This window comes from Budorcas taxicolor, chromosome 15 (genome assembly GCF_023091745.1).
Source record: "Budorcas taxicolor isolate Tak-1 chromosome 15, Takin1.1, whole genome shotgun sequence".
Classification (NCBI taxonomy): domain Eukaryota; kingdom Metazoa; phylum Chordata; class Mammalia; order Artiodactyla; family Bovidae; genus Budorcas; species Budorcas taxicolor.
In genome coordinates, this window is record NC_068924.1 from 7,557,447 (window position 1) to 7,578,018 (window position 20,572).

The 20,572-nt window shown below is 38.8% G+C and overlaps 1 protein-coding gene across 1 annotated transcript in view; it reads right to left on the bottom strand.

The window, feature by feature from the left end:
• The window catches only part of ARHGAP42 (Rho GTPase activating protein 42), a 340,908-nt gene that overhangs the window by 58,532 nt on the left and 261,804 nt on the right, over window positions 1-20,572 (bottom strand). Inside the window, exons 7-10 of the mRNA XM_052652801.1 lie at window positions 10,203-10,307; window positions 8,028-8,157; window positions 1,858-1,958; window positions 48-157 (exon numbers count right to left, since the gene is read on the bottom strand). Of these exons, the coding sequence (XP_052508761.1) occupies window positions 48-157; window positions 1,858-1,958; window positions 8,028-8,157; window positions 10,203-10,307 (446 nt within the window). The remainder of the gene's footprint in view (window positions 1-47; window positions 158-1,857; window positions 1,959-8,027; window positions 8,158-10,202; window positions 10,308-20,572) is intronic.

A 20,572-nucleotide genomic window follows, 5' to 3' on the forward strand; every position in this document is an offset into this window, starting at 1 on the left:
GAAAAAAATTAAACCAAATTAAAAAACAGAAAGTGAAAAGTTCAAACCTTTCGACCACTTCTATGTCAAAGCAGAATCGTTTATCAATTGAATCTGTCTTTCGTCGGATACAAGATTTTAATTTAAACATTTCTGGTGAACTAGTAACAAGGCCATTCTGAAACAAGAGGTGGAACATATTTTTGACATGATGACAGAGTGAACTGAAATATATTAAATATACCATCTAAAGTTTCCATATTAAAATAACTCAGAGTATAGTTTATGTATAAAGATCATAATCATGCCCTATTTCTATAAATATTAATACAAAGATGTCTGGTTAATGTTAACTTCCCAACTGTAATACACCAAACAACTTATTAATAAATTAATCACACATATATGTTTTATTCAAAGAATTCTGAGAATTCTGTGCCTAGCACCCTTCAACATATTTACTTATCATGTTAAATTATACTATAATGTGTATATATTTGAATCAGAGCTGTGGAGTATTAAATGACAGCTGACAGTTGACTCCAAATCTCAAGAGAGTTACCAAAATAATAAAGCTCTAGTAGATACTTGTTATAACGTTATTACTATCATGCACACCATGTGATTCTTCTGCTGGTAACCAATTGCTAGTTTGCTTCTGAAACTAAACCTCTTTGGACAGAATCCAACATAAGCTCAATTCATAATTCTCTTCTATACCTGAAAAGCCATTCAATTTTAAGGAGAATATTTACCTAATGCTTGGTTAATTCTATTATCTCTGGTTGCAAATCTTATAGATTTATTAATAGAACTCTGGCTTAGTCTGTTTATTATCTCACTACTGTCACACAAACTCACTTCTGGGCAACAGCTTTTCTTACGAAAACTTGAGTAGAAACTAAGGTGTGATTACAGCATTTAATAACCTCCTGTGATGGTAGCAATCTAAGATTTCTTTTTCTCTGGTATGTTCTTCTTTACTTTATATCTGTCACTTTGAATTATTAGACTCTATTGAATGCCCAAGCACAATAAGTTTCAGTTGATATATTTGAATATGTGCCTAAATTAGGTCAACATTTACTACTCCATGATCTATACCACAAATTAGGTGGGGAGTCACTTACTTTCTACCATCTTTATCTTCTAGTCAGTTAAAAGGAGGCAAGCCTCAATAATCTTTAGGATAACTTCCAGCTCTAGGATTTTCAGATGATGGCTCAGTCATCTTATTTGTAGGTCTCAGCGTCTGCCATATTCATATCTTAACTCACAAAAAGATTGCAAACTACATGCAATAAAGGTGCTGCACTCTGCAGCACTTCCGCAAACAAAGTACACTCAGTTTGTACTGTTCACCACCCATGTGAGACATTCAGTGACTGACTGACTTCAACGGTAAATGAGCACTCACTGATTTCTTTTGAGAAACTTTGTTGGCCAGCATTTCAGTAAGAAGGACTCAGTGCTTGCAGGGACTGTGGGATGCAGGGACAAACACGGGCTCCCACAGGAAACCACCAGGAAGAAAGAGGCGGACTCTGAGAGCCTCAACCCGCCCCTGAAAACCTCTGTGGGCTGCTGGCAAACCAACACCACAAACGACTCTGCTGCCAGGAATGTGAGATGCCATTCACCAAGGTGTCCATACGTGTAATGTAACTGCTTATAAAGATTCATGGCCAAAGTGAAAAAGAAGTACTGGCTGTTCTTTTTAAGTGATCAAGGTCATTTAAAGTGAGGGAAAACTTTGGTGACTTTTCAATTTTTAAAAATTGTGAACACGTTTATTAGAAAAATAAGCACAAAAGATTTTTATTTCCATTACTTAAATAACAAGTTCAGTTAAAAAACAATAGAAAAAAAATGACTCACCATTTTCCCACTGGATTTCACTTCTGAAACACTCATTGTAAAAGTTTTACTTCCTTTATCATACGTACAATAATGTTTAATCCATGTAAAACCAAGAGGTCCTAATGAAAGGAAGCAAACAATACAGACTGTTAATATATGAGTTGCATCTAAGTTTGTGCAGTTTTTGATGCTATGAAGTAAAACCGAGGATTTCCATAGACCATGCAAGTCAGTAATGCTTATTGTGAGTGAGAAAGGCCAGACTGGAGCTACAGTGGTGTAGGGTAGAGTGTCTTGCAACCAGACAACTTGGCTTAATTTGCAGCTCTGACACGTACTTGGTAAACTCAAGAGTTACTTTAGCTCTCAGCTTCAGTTATCTCGTCTGTGAAAGTGGTTTACCCACGGATGTGGGAAGGATGAGAAGGAACAGTCTGAGGTGCTGTAACAGGTCTCCTTCCATCTTCCTTTGTTGTCTACCTTTGAAATTGCCAGAAATACCCTGCTCAAAATTTAGCCAGGTTATTTCATCCTTTTGTTCAAAACTCTCCAATCATTTCCCACATCTCCCCAGATATAAACCGAAGGCTCCAAATGATCTGGATAGAAGGATATTATTGGTCTTACTGCCTTTTGCCTCCTACACTCGCTAGTTACACTGGGCCCTGCTGGTCTCTGAACATGGAGAATGCATTTCTACCCCAGAGCATTTCCACTCACAGGATGACTCTTCCTTCAGATGCCTGCATGACTTACACTGTCACTTCCTTCAGGTTTTTTCCTAAATGTCACCTTTATAACATGGCCCTTTCTGTAGAGATAGCTAATATCACAACACCTTCACCATGACATTTCATATCTTATCTCTCTCTTTTTTTTTTCTGCTTTACTTTCTTCTCAGCAGTTAACACATATATGATCACCACTTTACTAATTCATCCTATTTATTGTCTGCATCCATCACTAGAATCTAAAGCTCTATGAGAGAAGGAACAAGTGATGTTCTGTGGAATAGCATATTCTTAATCCATAGAACAGGGCCAGACACATAGTTGCTCCTCAATAAAGATTTCATGAATGAAGGAATGAATTATTCATCTTTCTCTAAGACTTTTTGACCACAGAGCTGTTCCCTTTTAACACTAATCTGAAAAATATTAAATTCAAATCTCTCTTTAAAATGAAGGGTTTCCTTGGTGTCTCAGACAATAAAGAATCCGCCTGCAATGCAGGAGACCCGGGTTTGATCCCTGGGTTGGGAAGATTCCCTGGAGAATGGAAAGGCAACCCACTCCAGTATTCTTGCCTGGAGTATCCCTCGGACAGAGGAGCCTAGTGGGCTTACAGACCATGGGGTCAATGGTGCTGGTGGTAAAGAACCCACCAGCCAATGCAGGAGCTGTAAGAGATGTGCATTTGACTCCTGGGTTGGGAAGATGCCCTGGAGGAGGGCATGGCAAACCACTCCAATATTCTTGCCTGAAGAATCCCATGGACAGAAAAGCCTGGTGGGCTACAGTCCAAGAAGTCAAACACAACTGAAGCAACTTAGCATGCATGCATGTATAATGTTCACTATCTTTTTCTCCATAAATATAACCTCGCTGGGGTATGCAACCCTTTCCCACTGCATACCACTCTGTCATCCAGTGTTCTCCTTAAAAACTGGTTGATGCTGCTTCACCTGGGCAAACAGATAAATCACAAGTTCAATTATTTCATGACCTCAGTAGAAGACTTCATCTTTCCCACAGGGAAGCCAATTATCTTGCACCCAAGTGCCCTAGTGGGCTGAGTAGGTTGAAAATGGAGCTTGTTTCCTAAAGCTTCTTCACACAGGGTCCTATCTGGATTAACACCTGGATCTCTCTAGCAACAATTATATACAATTTTATTGCTGGCTGTGTTTTATAACAATGTATTCAAAACTAAGAAACAGAATTGTGAAAATGCACCTCTTGAGAAAAGTGTTTCATGAGCCATTTGAATTTTTTTCTGTAATAATAGTGCCCTTGGTGTCATATGTAGCTTTAATACTTAAACCACTCCAGACTTTAAAATTATGGGGTGCAGCTACGTACTTGGTAATCACAAAGGGTTACTGCAACTAACTTCAATTCTTCTTTGGGACTATTTCACACTGTAATACTTAATAATACTTGTTGATAACTCTGTTACATGTGGTGTAAAATACTTAAAGGCTTAGAGTTGATTAGTAGAGAGTGGCTGGATAGAAATCTTTATAGTGATTTTACTTCTTAGGAAGCAATTTATGAAGCAATATTAGCTGTAATTTTTAAATAAAGCTGCTGCAACACTTTGATGACCTATTAGACCCAAGATGTTTCATCCTGCCTCTATGTTAACTTCAGAAGCCCATGCATTTGATCTTCAAGTGTGCTGCACACACATGCTGCTTTCTTTAAAGTTGCTTGGCACCAGGCCATGGCAGATGTTCTTAGGCAAGTGATTCTGAAGTCCCTAAAAAAAGTCTGGGAAAATAAAATTTATTACAGCTCTGAAGTTTCAAACCAAAACAAGTTTAATTATCTTATCCAGTGATCATCTGAGGTTGCTGGGACGATGCCTGTGGATTGGGAGGGAATTAACATTCACTGGATACCTACTAAGTGTCAACATTTTATCTAGGAACTTTTAAAGTCAGACATTATAAAGAGCATTCTACATAAAAGAAAATAAAGCTTAAGAAAAGCAGATGGTGCTGCTTTCTTCATTAAGAGGGCATGTGGTTGGAGTTGTTCTTTTTAGAGGAACGATACTTCTCAGGAGTTGTTTTAAGAATTAAATGACATAAATACAAATTGCACAGAATAGGAAGGGCTCCTGGAAGTACAGTGGTATTACTATGCACCACTACTGATAACAGAGACATTCCATATACATTACCTCTAATTCTTACAATGTTATTATGAGATTGGATATAAAGACCCCTCTTTTAAAAATGAGGAGACTGAGCTCAGAAAGTTGCCTATGCAGAATCATCCAGTTAACAGGTGGCATAAAATTCCAATATAGTTCTATCTGACTCTGGACCCCATGCTCTTCCTGCTTAAACTGGAATCTACCAGAATGCGATTCACTGTATACCTGGAGGCGGGTAACATACAAACCACATACTCAGATGAAGTGGAGTGCTGTGTCTAAATAGCAATCATCTGCTACCATCCCATTACATCCATCTCCATTTATCAATCAGTTTACAGCTCTGATGTTTACTACTGATCACTGGTTGCTAACTGTGTAAGTCTATCTGTCTTGTACCTCCTACAACTGAATAAACATCTTGGAGCCATATTCTTCATCTCCTCTTTTGTTCTCCACAAGACTTACTCAGTGATAGCAAGAGCACAATCAATGAGTCTTCGTGAAATGGTCAGATTTTCTTAATATAAATGCTCTCAAAGATTCCAAGAAGAAAGGGGCTTTGAGTACTTTTTCCTCTTAGAAAAGTAATTCCCAAGCATATAATCCCATTCATTTTCCTTTTTAAATCCTAGGCAAAAGGAAGCAGTGAGGATGGTAAGTGAGAATGAAAGGAGTGAGGGATTACCGTGAGGCAAAATAACACTTCTGGAGTGATGAATACATGTGTTATGTTGACTGTGGTGATGGCTTCATAGGTAGATACATGCAGCAAAACTGATCAAACTGTACATTTTAAATATGTGCAATTTATTGCACGCCAAGTGTGCCTCACTAAAGCTATAAAAACAGCACAGGCGGATATAGAGTAAAATGGAGATGGACGCTGTGCTGGGAACAGGAAGAATGTCATAAGAGAGGATGCTACAAATAGAGGGAAGCCTTGAATGCCATGCCTGACCACGGCCATCACAGGAGAGGCACAACCAAGCAAGCACTGCAGAGGAAGCTGCTGTAAGCTCTCTGAGAAAGGACTGAGGCTGACAAGCCTGGAGGCAAAAAAGAACAGTAAGGAGGCCAGCGCAAGACTATGGAGATGGAGAGAAGGTATGGGTTCACAGTTTATCAAGGAGATAGACAGATTTGGTCCCAGGCTACAGAGACACTGGAATTGAAGATTTACCTGAGTTCTGTAGCCTAAAAGCAGATGTTAGAGGGATAGGAACTCTCAGAGAAAAGGGCAGTGCCACAGAGGGCTTTATGATCATTTCAGACTGACCCAGAGAAGAAGTCAGGTATCTGAGAATACAAGATATCAGCATCAGACAGGGGCATAAAACACTGCATTCTGTCTATGCATCCAGACCCCAGATTATTAAAGGGCTTATGCTTTTAGTGAAGTTGCTCAGCTGTGTCTGACTCTTTGTGACCCGTGGATTGTAGCCCACCAAGCTCCTCCGTCCATGGGATTCTCCAGGCAAGAATACTGGAGGGGGTGCCATTTCCTTCTCCAGGGGATCTTCCCGACCCAGGGATCGAACCCAGGTCTCCCACACTGCAGGCAGATGCTTTAACCTCTGTACCACCAGGGATCCAAATGTCCAAAAGCTGGGGAATAGGTAAGCAAACCTTGGCACAATCCAATGGATGGGCTACCAAGTCGTGGCTGAACAGGACATATGTGAAGATTATGAATATAAGAATTTTGCTAGGTAATCCAAAGCTTTTTGGATTAGAACATGATATTGTATACCCACAATGATTTTAGCAACTGTGTTAACAATAGGGGTGAGGGGAGACATTAAGAAATAAAGTATTGCTGAGCTGCAATGAATAAAAAATCTTTGGGCAACAGGACTGCACCTCCTTTACCAGATGCAGATTTGACAAGCCTCACTATCCACATATTCCTCCACTAGGCACAGAACCTCTCCATGCACCCTCACACTGAGGCTCTCAAATATGGAAAAACTATTCAGTATGTACTCTTTCTTAGGGTCCTGAGTTAAATCCATATACTCTTGCATATATGATCAATGAATTGGTCTTTTCTCATGAAATTCTTGAAAAACCTATTTATTATATTTTAATTATAGACTATAAAGGCAGGACATTAGATTCATCATTTTAACATCTGAAAACAGTAGACTGATCAAGGTAGATAGCTATGAGAAGGAAAATCCTAAAACCAGATCCCCTGAGTCAGCAGCCCACTATCACCAATGTAGCAATAAATGTTTGCTGAGACTACTGGATCAAACTGTTATCTGCTTCTGTACTGTTAAGGAACAAATGACAATCATCTGATCACGTCAAATATAAACGATCTTGGCATATTAGTGATCATTTTGCATTATGCCCCCAAAACTTTCTCAGTCAACATCTACAGCTTCCACATCTCAAACCCTTTAACTATAATGTCTTCAAGAAAACTACCATGATCTATTGTCTAGAGATGGGGAGACTTAGGGCAATGTTACTCCATGTTGTCTTCCAGACCACATGTGTGAAAAAAACTACAGAAAGTGAAAATAGGCATTTACCAACTTTTAGAGCAATCTGAGATTAATGCACAATCTACGCACGTGATTCTGTGTTTTATGAAGACCCTGGCCCATGATGCACTGGAAACAACTGTTCCTTCAACACAAAGAGTAAGAGAGTGCTTTAGGGCATTCTGGGTTGAAACAGAGTTAATTTAATCACTGGTTCCACTTAATGACAAAAAAGGACTCTAGTTATACAAGTTTGAATGGCTTTTATTAACTTTTGTGAGAAAAACTTTCTCAGTGTGAGGCAATTATAATAATGCTCTATTGGATCTGAAGCTTATTTCCCAACACCGGGAAGTAAACAGTGCCAGTCTGATATTATGTAATTGCCAGATTTACTCCTGAAAACTGTCAGAGCACAGAATTAAATGAAATAATGCTGCTGAAGGGGAAAACCACTACCAAAGTCACCAAGATGATTCATCTGATAAAGGCTTTGGGTTTTAATTCTCCATGAAACTTTGCATTGAGATCAGGCACCATAATTAAATTCTAAAACCGAACTCATGCTACGGTATCATCATGAAAATTCTAAGTTCCAAGTTCAACAACATACCAGCTTAGAGAATCCAATGGTGAAAAGTGGACAAACTTCCACATTCAGTGATAGTCGCTGGCCAAGGAGACCATATAGGACAAAGCTGTTAGGAATTTCAGTCTTCCTTCTTGAAGGAAAAGCAAGTAACCAACTCACGTCTCATAGAAACAGAAGGTTAATCTTAAGAGACATTAATTTACATCTTTGCAACTCACGTTTCTCCTGGACATACAAGTAGCCTTCCATTGTCCACTGGCTGGGTGGCCTGTAATCTTGATTGGCAGATTTCATCCTCTGCATCAATCGCTCTACCTCTTGTCGAGTACTTTCAAAATTATTCCTCGTCTTTAGTAAACAGAAACAACAATTTCATTCAGTGTTTTCTACCAGTTTTGAGGAACACCCAGTCTAAGGTTTCAAAACTATAAATGGTGCAAAGGATAACCTTGACTCTTTCAGGACTGTTTACCATGTCCATCACCATCTACATTGAATCCTATGCTCCAATTTTGAATTGCTTTAGTGAAACTTTTCTGAATGACCTGCATGTTTCTCTTTGCATCTGTGTATGTGTGTATTTTATCCAATTTCCCACTTAACATTATCTAGGGAACAACTTATAGCTTTACAAATATAAGATATTAATTAAAATAACATTTTATACCCCATAATACCTAAGATAAAAAAAGCAGATACACAGCCACTTAGTTCGTTTTGAGGGTTAAAATAAATTCACATAGTTTTGATATATGTGGCACTTATCAAGAAAAAGATTCATCATTTTTATTCCAAACACCTCTTTGAAGAAATATCACTTACCTTGTTTTCGCGAAATCCTAACATAGTTATCAGGAGGTCAATGCATAAATTAACACATAAAAATGAATAGGTTTCCAAGTTCTAACGTTTTCTACTGTAGGAAATAATTTACTTACACCATAGCAAGTTTACTTAAGATATAGAAAGTATATGGCTTTTCTCTATGAATATCAATTTTGCATTCAGGTCATATTATCTCAACAATACGTACTTGGAAACATAAGAATAATCACCAACCTGTGAGGCAGTGATGATTATCATTCTGTTACAGCCCCTAATAAAAGATCTGAATCTCAAGGTAAAGTTGCGAAAGTTTTCTTAATTGCCACTTTTGCTGCTTTTCCCTTTAAAACATAAGGATATGAATTTTTTCCAATACTTCACCTGTCTCTTGTTCTCAAATCCCAGGAATCTTACAGCAATTGCATTTAATATGGAAGCAATAAAAATACTTTGGGTTTATAATTTTCCCTTTTAATATTTACTGAGAAAGCCCAAATGGATTCCATATTGAAAAACAATGGAATGAATTGCATGTGAAATTGATTCTGCGAGAAAATCTAGGTAAAATCAAAAACTAAATGCAAAACACAAGTAGAATAACTGCAATTACTTATTTCTCATGGTACGCTCCGAATACATATTTCTATTTGCTGAACATCTTTACAATGGCAAAAATCAGGTAAGGAGTGAAAGGCATGCTTTTCATAGAAAATTAAGTGAAACCTTCACAAACTATTTTAGCTAGAGTACCACACACGGTTTCAGAAATAACTCTTCATTTACACAAAATCCTCAGCAATTAAGATTTTGTTATTGGCATCATCGACTCAATGTACATGAGTTTGAGCAAACTCTGGGAGATAGTGAAAGGACAGGGAAGCCTGGTGTGCTGCAGTCCAGGAAGTTGCAAAGAGTCCAGACATGACTTAACAACGGAACAACATATTTGATAATACAGAATGGATTGGCTAACTTTTTAAAGTGTAACTGGTATTCAGTACATGTAAATCAGAATTTGTATAACTGCAATCAAATATTAAAAGGATTTACTGGACAACTTTACAAAATAAACTCTCCCAGAAATAGGGTGTTTTTAAATAATTCTCCCTGAAGCTTTAAAGCAGCTTTTATGGATGCTTGAAAGCCACATTTAAATTTATTTTTAGAAAACAGTAAATATCAGCTATAAAATAAACAGCTTTAGGGAGGAAAGGGACAGAGCATGAAAGTCCATCGTGAAAGTCCCTTTCACAAATACAGAAATACTGCCCTCTCAGGAAATACAACATGCCTAGGGTCACTCAGCAAAATAATGAAAACACTAGATAAAGGTAACAGTTTCCAAGGTTTCTGCACTCAGATATTTTCATTTTCATGAAATTTGGCAGTATATAATTTTCAAACATGAGATTAGCTCTTATTTTAAACAGTTAATAAATTTATTAAGTGGTTTTTCTAAATGAGTGAGGCTTTATTGTACTCAGATAAGTTCAGCTTGGCTATAACTCAGTTGCCCTGGGATCATCTGATTAACGAAGGAGAGGCAATGAGAACAGGTATAGTCTTACATTCTGCAAGTTGAACTGCAGCTGTTGTTTATATGGTGCAAATTCCTGGGCGAGTTCATATCCCTCGTGGTAAAAAGTAAATAAACCCTGAAGGAATGATAAAAGCTGCAAAAATAAAGAGATAAAAAAATAAACCATAAAAATGTGTTTTTTAAAAAGGATGATCATCAAATAAAATAAATTAGAGAAATTATATTTCATTCTAATTCCTCTAGCTAGTAAGTTTTGAATATCCTCAACTAAGTTGGCACTAGAATTACAGATATGAAATGGAAGCCATGGAACCTAATTTTTACTTCCTTTTTGGCAGACGTGATTTAACTTTTAGGTCTTGTCATGGACAGTTGTCATGTTAACTACTCTTCAAATGCACTGACAAAATATCCAGGAGAGAATTAATGGAAATAAATGTGAAAATAACACAGTTCAGTTCAGTATAGTCGCTCTCTCATGTTCAACTCATTGCGACCCCATGATCAAGAGTCTTCTACAATGCCACAGTTCAAAAGCATCAGTTCTTCGGTGCTCAGCTTTTTTTATAGTTCAGCTCTCACATCCATACATGACTACTGGAGAAACTTTAGCTTTCACTAGACAGACCTTTGTTGGCAAAGTTATGTCTCTGCTTTTGAATATGCTGTCTAAGCTGGTTATAACTTTTCTTCCAAGGAGCAAATGTTAATTTCATGGCTCCAGTCACCATCTGCAGTGATTTTGGAGCCCCTCAGAACAAAATCTCTCACTGTTCTCATTGTTTCCCCATCTTTTTTGCTATGAAGTGATGGGTCCAGATGCCATGATCTTAATTTTCCGAATGTTGAGCTTTAAGCCAACTTTTTCAGTTTCCTTTTTCACTTTCATCAAGAGGCTCTTTGGCTCTTCTTCACTTTCTGCCATAAGGGTGGTGTCATCTGCATATCTGCTGCTGCTGCTGCTAAATCGCTTCAGTCACGTCTGACTCTGTGCGACCCCAAAGATGGCAGCCCTCTGTCCCCAGGATTCTCCAGGTAAGAATACTGGAGTGGGTTGCCATTTCCTTCTCCAATGCATGAAAGTGAAAAGTGAAAGTGAAGTCACTCAGTCGTGTCCAACTCTTCACGACCCCATGGACTGTATATCTGAGGTGACTGATACTGCTCCCGGCAATCTTGATTCCAGCTTGTGCTTCATCCAGGCCAGCATTTCTCATGATGTACTCTGGATATAATTTAAATAAGCAGGGTGACAATATACAGCTTCGATGTACTCCTTTCCCGATTTGGAATCAGTCTGTTGCTCCATGTCCAGTTCTAACTATTGGTTCTTGACCTGCCGACAGATTTCTCAGGAGGCAGGTAAGGTGGTCTGGTATTCCAATCTCTTTAAGAATTTTCCACAGCTTGTTGTGAGTCACACAGTCAAAGGCTTTGGTGTAGTCAATAAAGCAGAAGTAAATTTTTCTGGAAGTAGTTTTTATGGAATTCTGTCGCTTTTTGGATGATCCAACGGATGTTGGTAATTTGATCTCTGGTTCCTCTGACTCTTCTAAATCCAGCTTGAACATCTGGAAGTTCACACTTCACATAGTGTTGAAGCCTGGCTTGGAGAATTTTTAGCACTACTTTGTCAGCGTGTGAGATCAGCGCAATTGAGTGGTAGTTTGAACATTCTGTGGCATTGTCTTTCTTTGGGATTGGAATGAAAACTGACCTTTTCCAGTCCTGTGGCCACTGCTGAGTTTTCCAAATTTGCTGGCATATTGAGTGCAGCACTTTCACAGCATCATCTTTTAGGATTTGAAATAGCTCAACTGGAATTCCATCACCTCCACTAGCTTTGTTCGTAGTGATGCTTCGTAAGGCCCACTTGACTTCCCATTCCAGGATGTCTGGCTCTAGGTGAGTGATCACACCATCATGGTTATCTGGGTCATGAAAATATTTTTTGTATAGTTCTTCTGTGTATTCTTGCCACTCCTTTTTAATATCTTCTGCTTCTGTTAGGTCCAAAGGGTAATGGGCTTCCCTGGTGACTCCGATGGTGAAGAATCTCCCTGTAATGTAGGAGACTCTGGTTTGATCCTTGGATCAGGAAGATTCCCTGGAGAAGGGAATGGCTACCCACTCCAGCATTCTTGCCTGGAGAATCCCATGGATAGAGAAGTCTGTTGGGTATACAGTCCATGGGGTCAGAGAGAGTAGGACATGAATGAGCAACTAACAGCAACTAACTAACTAAGCCTAGAAGAGATTCTAACCAGAAGTCGGAGATCAAAAATGTGCACATGAGAGGAATACTAAACCAGTAAGCCAGAAATAAGAAGTACCCAAAGAGAACGAATAAGGATGGCCAGGTGAAATTCAGGAAAAGATCACGAGGTGGCAGTACTGGTTTATGTAATAAACAGACAGTATTTTAGCAAGCAGCAGGAAAAACTCAAAAAAGAAGCAAGAGTTGAGCAAAAACATGGAGCTACATACAGATCTTTTCACATAAGAGTTAGAATAAAATTTTCTTTGCAAAAGCACAATTTCTATGACCCTAGCTTTCTAATCCCACATTCATATGCAATTATTTATGATGTTTTTATTTGTAAAGAACAGCTGTCCATGGAGTTATCGGACATGGTCACTTATATGAAATGTTGTAACTTAAAAATAATTTATTTAAATTTTTCATTTAATTTCCTGGGATTTTATTCCATATACATGTCTACCAATTCAATCTCTCCAACAACTTCTTCCTACAGTAAAGTTAGAAAACACATTTGAGAAGATGCTAATATTTTTCTAATTCAAATAGCATGTCTGTAAACTTTTATTTTATATGAGGAAAGAAACACAGTTTGAAATCATCTTCATATGTGAATAATATCCTGTCATTTCCTCTGTCTGGGGAAGAAGGAGGATTCAGTCAAGCATCAATTGGTATGTGTGTTATGATTTCCAACAGTTAAATACTGGTTCTGCAATGATCTAATGCTTCTCTTCCTAAACAAGTTAACTTCTTACAAAATCATACACATTTTGGAAAGCATATACTTTCAAATTGGTGTTAAGCTGTTACATTTTAAGGAATTTCCTTTATTTGTTCAACAGTTCCTGATGATGTATCAAAATACATTGTCTGTAATTTTAGAATTATTTTATGCTGTCAATTTTATATCAACAAATAATTATTAGGGAAACTAAAGATTTAATAGATGACCCTTTAGTAAAAGGATGCTACATACATTTATTAAAGTGTTCAATAATTTAAGATATATAGTCTGCACATATTGTGACCCAATTTAAAAGAACTGTATCTTAAAATAGTATTAAAAAACCTTTAATTAACCATGGCATAGACATGTAAATTTAGAGATTTTCAGAGACAAAATAAGAAAAAGCCTTTGAAGTATAAAGTTAGGCAACAGTAGCCTTCTAAATACTTGCATAGTAGTTATGAATTTGTTGCAGTAATATTGTTTCATTTCTTAATGTCTATACTGTCTTACTAGGCACTGGATATCATAAAAGAAAGATACTATTGTAATATTATGCAAAGTATAGAGAATTCAACTTACAAAGGAGATACTTTAAGAACATCTGCAGTAAATATTCCTATAAGACACCCAATTCCTTGAGACACTTTTTCTACTGGCAACTTCTGGTAAAATTCAGTTTTGCTTAGTAGTAAACAAGTATGTTTTAATCTCACAGTGCATGCTGAGGACAATTCTTTAAGGCGTAGAGAAAAATTATGTACAAAGAGTTTTCCACCGTTTACTTTTGTTCCACATCTACTCTGGAAGCAGCATTTGAGAAAGTTTAATCAAGACAGCATGTATGACATAATTGCCTCTAGGTGGTGGCAAAGTTAAATGTTTAGTTCATTTTATCCTTAACAAATTCCATGATGCTAAATCAAGGAAAATTAACAGGACAGCCTGACAGTCTTTAGGAATTGCATTTCCACTGTGTCACTTTCTTTGTTCAATGTGCCTGGGTGGGTGGGGTGATAGGAAAAGGACTATTGTCTCAGCTTACCTTAAAGTAAACCTAAAACTTCTAACATGATAATGTCAATAACAATAAGCCAGTAGGTAGATTGGGTTTTAATATTAAGAAAGGCACTTTTACCTTCAGTAAAAACTCATATAGCACTCTATGATTCGCAAGGGTTTTAGAATCAATTTACCTAGTCACAGCAACAAACTGATCAAAAGTAAAAACTGATACTGCATTAACAGATGAATAATCATTCGTGACATTGTACAGGAGACAGGGATCAAGACCATCCCCATGGAAAAGAAATGCACAAAAGCAAAATGGCTGTCTGGGGAGGCCTTACAAATAGCTGTGAAAAGAAGAGAAGTGAAAAGCAAAGGAGAAAAGCAAAGATATAAGCATCTGAATGCAGAGTTCCAAAGAATAGCAAGGAGAGATAAGAAAGCCTTCCTCAGCGACCAATGCAAAGAAATAGAGGAAAACAACAGAATGGGAAAGACTAGAGAGCTCTTCAAGAAAATTAGAGATACCTAGGGAACATTGCATGCAAAGATGGGCTCCATAAAGGACAGAAATGGTATGGACCTAAAAGAAGCAGAAGATATTAAGAAGAGGTGGCAAGAAAACACGGAAGAACTGTACAAAAAAGATCTTCATGACCCAGATAATCACGATGGTGAGATCACTCACCTAGAGCCAGAAATCCTGGGATGGGAAGTCAAGTGGGCCTTAGAAAGCGATGGAATTCCAGTTGAGCTATTTCAAATCCTGAAACATGATGCTGTGAAAGTGCTGCACTCAGTATGCCAGCAAATTTGGAAAACCCAGCAGTGGCCACAGGACTGGAAAAGGTCAGTTTTCATTCCAATCCCAAAGAAAGGCAATGCCAAAGAATGCTCACACTACCACACAATTGCACTCATTCACATGCTAGTAAAGTAATGCTCAAAATTCTCCAAGCCAGGCTTCAGCAATACGTGAACCGTGAACTTCCAGATGTTCAAGCTGGTTTTAGAAAAGGCAGAGGAATCAGAGATCAAATTGCCATCATACGCTGGAACATGGAAAAAGCAACAGAGTTCCAGAAAAACATCTATTTCTGCTTTGTTAACTATGCCAAAGCTTTTGACTACATGGATCACAATAAACTGCGGAAAATTCTGAGAGAGATGGGAATACCAGACCACCTGACCTGCCTCTTCAGAAACCTATATGCAGGTCAGGAAGCAACAATTAGAATTGGACATGGAACAACAGACTGGTTCCAAATAAGAAAAGGAGTACGTCGAGGCTGTATATTAGCACCCTGCTTATTTAACTTCCATGCAGAGTACATCATGAGAAATGCTGGGCTGGAAGAAACACAAGCTGGAATTAAGATTGCCAGGAGAAATATCAATAACCTCAGATATGCAGATGACACCACCCTTATGGCAGAAAGTGAAGAGGAACTAAAGAGTCTCTTGATGAAAGTGAAAGAGGAGGGTGAAAAAGTTGGCTTAAAGCTCAACATTCAGAAAACAAAGATCATGGCATCTGGTCTCATCATTTCATGGGAAATAGATGGGGAAACAGTGGAAACAGTGTCAGACTTTGTTTTTTTCGGCTCCAAAATCACTACAGATGGTGATTGCAGCCATGAAATTAAAAGATGTTTCCTCCTTGGAAGGAAAGTTATGACCAACCTAGATACCATATTAAAAAGCAGAGACATTACTTTGCCAACAAAGGTCCATCTAGTCAAGGCTATGGTTTTTCCATTGGTCATGTATGGATGTGAGAGTTGGACTGTGAAGATAGCTGAGCACCGAAGAATTGATGCTTTTAAATGTGGTCGTGGAGAAGACTCTTGAGAGTCCCTTGGACTGCAAGGAGATCCAACCAGTCCATCCTAAAGGAGATCAGTCCTGGGTGTTCATTTTAAGGACTGATGCTAAAGCTGAAACTCCAATATTTGGCCACCTCATGCAAAGAGTTGACTCACTGAAAAAGACTCTGATGCTGAGAATGATTGAGGGCAGGAGGAGAAGGGGATGACGGAGGATGAGATGGCTGGATGGTATCACTGACTCGATGGACATGAGTTTGAGTGAACTCCGGGAGTTGGTGATGGACAGGGAGGCCTGGCAAGCTGTGATTTATGGGGTCGCAAAGAGTCAGACACGACTGAGAGACTGAACTGAACTGAACTGAATCATTTAGCAAAACCATAGCAAGTCAGCAAAGGAATAACTTATTCACCATTTCTCAGCTGATTAATCACCAGGTCACAGCTTAGTTGGCAAAAAATCCACCTGCAATGCAGGAGACCCTGGTTCGATTCCTGTGTTGAGAAGATATGCTGGAGAAGGGATAGGCTACCCACTCCAGTGTTCTTGGGCTTCCCTTGTGGCTCAGCTGGTAAAGAATCCGCCTGCAATGCAGAAGACCTGGGTTTGATCCCTGAGTTGGGAAGATCCCCTGGAGAAGGGAAAGGCTACCCACTCCAGTACTCTTGCCTGGGGAATCCCATGGGCAGAGGAGCCTGATGGGCTTACAGTCCATGGGGTTGCAGAGTCGGACACCACGGAGTGACTTCACTTTCACTTTTCACTTTCTTGCATTGGAGAAGGAAATGGCAACCTACTCCAGTGTTCTTGCCTGGAGAATCCCAGGGACGGGGGAGCCTGGTGGGCTGCCGTCTATGAGGTCACACAGAGTCGGGCATGACTGAAGTGACTTAGCAGCAGCAGCTAGCATGGAAGTAAGGGGCAGGCCTCTGAAGCAATCTGGAGTAATTCCAGTTATTTCAGACGACTGATGCCCAAACTAGGCAGAACTGGAATAATGAACACAGGGTGATACTGGAACAAGGACAGACATATGCATCAACAGAAGAAAACTGAGAGTCTAGAAATAAACTCAGATATCTATGAACAACTTATTTTCAACAAGGGTGCCAAGATCATACAATGTGTAAAGAATGGTCTTTACAACAAAGAATTCTTTGATGACTGAAGAGCCACATGGAAAAGAATGGAGTTTGACACCTACCTCAGACCACAGACAAAAACTAATTATAACTGGGTGAACTGAAGAGCATGTGTATTATATCCCAATAAGAGTGTTTTTAAAAAATACAAACACTTCTCATAAACAGAGCATCATATGTACTAAAAGAGATCAAAGCCTTATATAGACGTCTACATCTGGCCACTGAAATCTTCAAGAAGACTGGAAAACTAGAGCACAGGCAAGGCATAAATTTTCATCCTGTACATGTGTCTGGCCTAGGAGATAATCCTGTGGTTTTTGCTATTCTTTACTTGGAGGAAAACAGAGAGAAAATCGCAAGGGATAGCTTCTGAATGACCACAGAGTGCTTTAAGTCTAATGTACGGATTGAATGGGAATGAAAAAGTATCCGTATCTAATGCAATGAATGAGAAAACCGAAGAAAAAAGAGTCATGGATGGAAAGAGGTCAGTCAGTGTGGCACAGGGGACAACTTGTCAAAGGGTAATAATCAGAGAAGGTGTGTTGTTGCAAAGTTGCTAAGTCCCATCTGACTCTGTAACCTCAAGAACAGCAGCATGCCAGGCTTCCCTGTCCTTCACCATCTGCTGGAGTTTCCACAAACTCACGTCCACTGAGTCAGTGATGCTATATAACCATCTCATCCTCTGCCACTCCCTTCTTCCCTTGCCCTCAGTCTTTCCCAGCCCACGGTCTTTTCCAATGAGTCGGCTCTTCACATCAAGTGGCCAAAGTATTGGAGCTTCAGCTTCAGTCCTTTCAATGCATATTCAGCGTTGATTTCCTTTAGGAATGACTGGTTTGATCTCTCTGCTGTCCAAGGGAGTCTCAGGAGTCTTCTCCAACACCACAATTCAATAGCATCAATTCTTTGGTGCTCAGTCTTCTTTATAGTCCAACTATCACATCTGTTCATGACTAATGGAAAAACCATAGCTTTGACTATATGGACCTTAGTCAGCAAAGTGATATCTCTGCTCTTTAATATGCTGTCTAGGTTTGTCATAGATTTTCTTCCAAGGAGCGTTTTTTAATTTCATGACTGCAGTCAACCACCCACAGTGATTTTGAAGTCCAAAAAACTAAAGAAAGAAAGTGAAGTCTCTCAGTCATGTCCAATTCTTTGCGACCCCACGGACTGTAGCCAACCAAGCTCCTTGGTTCATGTGATTTTCCAGGCATGAATACTAGAGTGAGTTGCCATTTCCTTCTCCAGGAGATCTTCCTGACCCAGGGATCGAACCTGGGTCTCCCGCATTGTAGGTAGACACTTTACCATCTGAGCTACCAGAGAAGCCATTTTTAAAAAAATAAAATCTGTCACCGTTTCCACTTTCTCCCCATCTATTTGTCATGAAGTGTCACGGGACTGGATGCCATGATCTACATTTTTTGGATGTTGAGTTTTAATCCAGCTTTTTCACTCTCTTCTTTGACTTTCATAATAGGCTATTTAGTTCCTCTTTGCTTTCTGCCATTAGAGTGTTAGCAACTGCATATCTGAAGTTTTTGATACTTTTCCCAGCAGTCTTGAGTTCAGCTTGTGCTTCATCCAGCCCAGCATTTCTCATGATGTACTCTGCAGAGAAGTTAAATAAGCAGGGTGACAATATACAGCCTTGAATACTCCATTTGCAATTTGGAACCAGTCTGTGGTTCCATTCCTGTCCTAACTGTTGCTTCTTGACCTGCATACAGATTTCTCAGGAGGGAGGTCAGGTGGTCGTATTCCCATCTCTTGAAGAAGTTTCCACAATTTATTGTGATCCACACAGTCAAAAGTTTTAGCATAGTCAATGAAGTAAAAGTAGATGTTTTTCTGGAACTCAATTGCTCTTTTTATGATCCAGTGGATGTTGGCAATTTGATCTCTGGTTCCTCTACCTTTTCTAAATCCAGCTTCAACATCTTGAAGTTCTTGGTTCACCTACTGCTGAAGCCTGGCTTGGAGAATTTTGAGCATTTTTTGCTAGCGTGTGAGATGAGTACAATTGTGCGGTAGTTTGAACATTCTTTAGCATTGCCTTTCTTTGGGATTGGAATGAAAACTGACCTTTTCCAGTCCTGTGGCCACTGCTGAGTTTTCCAAATTTGCTGGCATTTTGAGTGCAGCACTTTCACAGCATCATCTTTTAGGATTTTCAATAGTTCAGCTGGAATTCCATCACCTCTACTAGATTTGTCTGTAGTAATGCTTCCTAAGGCCCACTTTACTTCACACTCGATGATGTCTGGCTCTAGGTGAGTGACCATACCATTGTGGTTATCTGGTCATTACATCCTTTTATGTATAGTTCTTCTGACACTTGTATTCTTGCCACCTCTTCTTAATCTCTTCTGCTTCTTTTAGATCCTTGCCTTTTCTGTCCTTTGTTCTGCTCATCTTTGCACGAAACGTTCCCTCGGTATCTCCAGTTTTCTTGAAGAGATCTCTAGTCTTTCCCACTCTAATACTCTGTTACAGTGTGCAGGATTCTTACTGTGGTGGCTTCTCTTGTGGCAGGGCACCAGCTCTAGACTCAAGGGCTCAGTAGTTCTGGTGCCCAGGCTTAGTTGCCCCAAGGCCCGTGGGATCTCCCAGAGCAGAGATTGAACCCACGTTCTGTGCATTGGCGGGTGTATTCTTAACCACTGGACCACCAAGTCAATGAAAAAAGTATGGAAGAACAAATGAATGAATGAATGAACAGATATGAACACAGATTCAATTAATTAAAAAGCCAAAACTTTCTGAAGTCATGGCTATATAGTGCCTCAGCAGTGAAGACTCATTGGAGTTCCTAAAGATGAATTTCCAATATTTCAAGGGGATGGAATTCAAATGAAACAGAGCTGAAACTTCTTTGGTGAAGAAACAAGGCAATAAAGAATAGTCAGATTATCTTTTCAACTAAATGGGAATGAAGAAGGTAACATGGCCATCAATGTGATAAAATCCAGTAGAAGCTATGTTTAGACCAGGCCTTTACATGATGGATTTCTAAAATGAAGTATACGAGATGAGTCAGTTAAATAGACAGAATGCATTTTTCTGACTTCTCCAAAATTCTTCATGGTCTAACAGTCACTGCAAACTTCAAACTTTCAGTAACAGTACCTATAACTAAAACCAAAGACTAACAAGCTTTTATTTAAATGTATGCAACCTGAGGAGAGCTTTATTGTTTCATTTTTTAAGAATGACTGCACTTAGATTTTCAGCAGAATAGAAATCTAACTTTTAGTCCTACAATGTCTTTAAAAAAAATAATACTGTCTTATTTTCTCACTTTAATCTACTCTAAATTTTCTACACTAAGGTTAACCAATTATATTGAAAATGAACACAAAATCTTTTGCTTTCAGGACCTGAAGGTCTACATACTATCTGGGAAACCTTTTTAACTT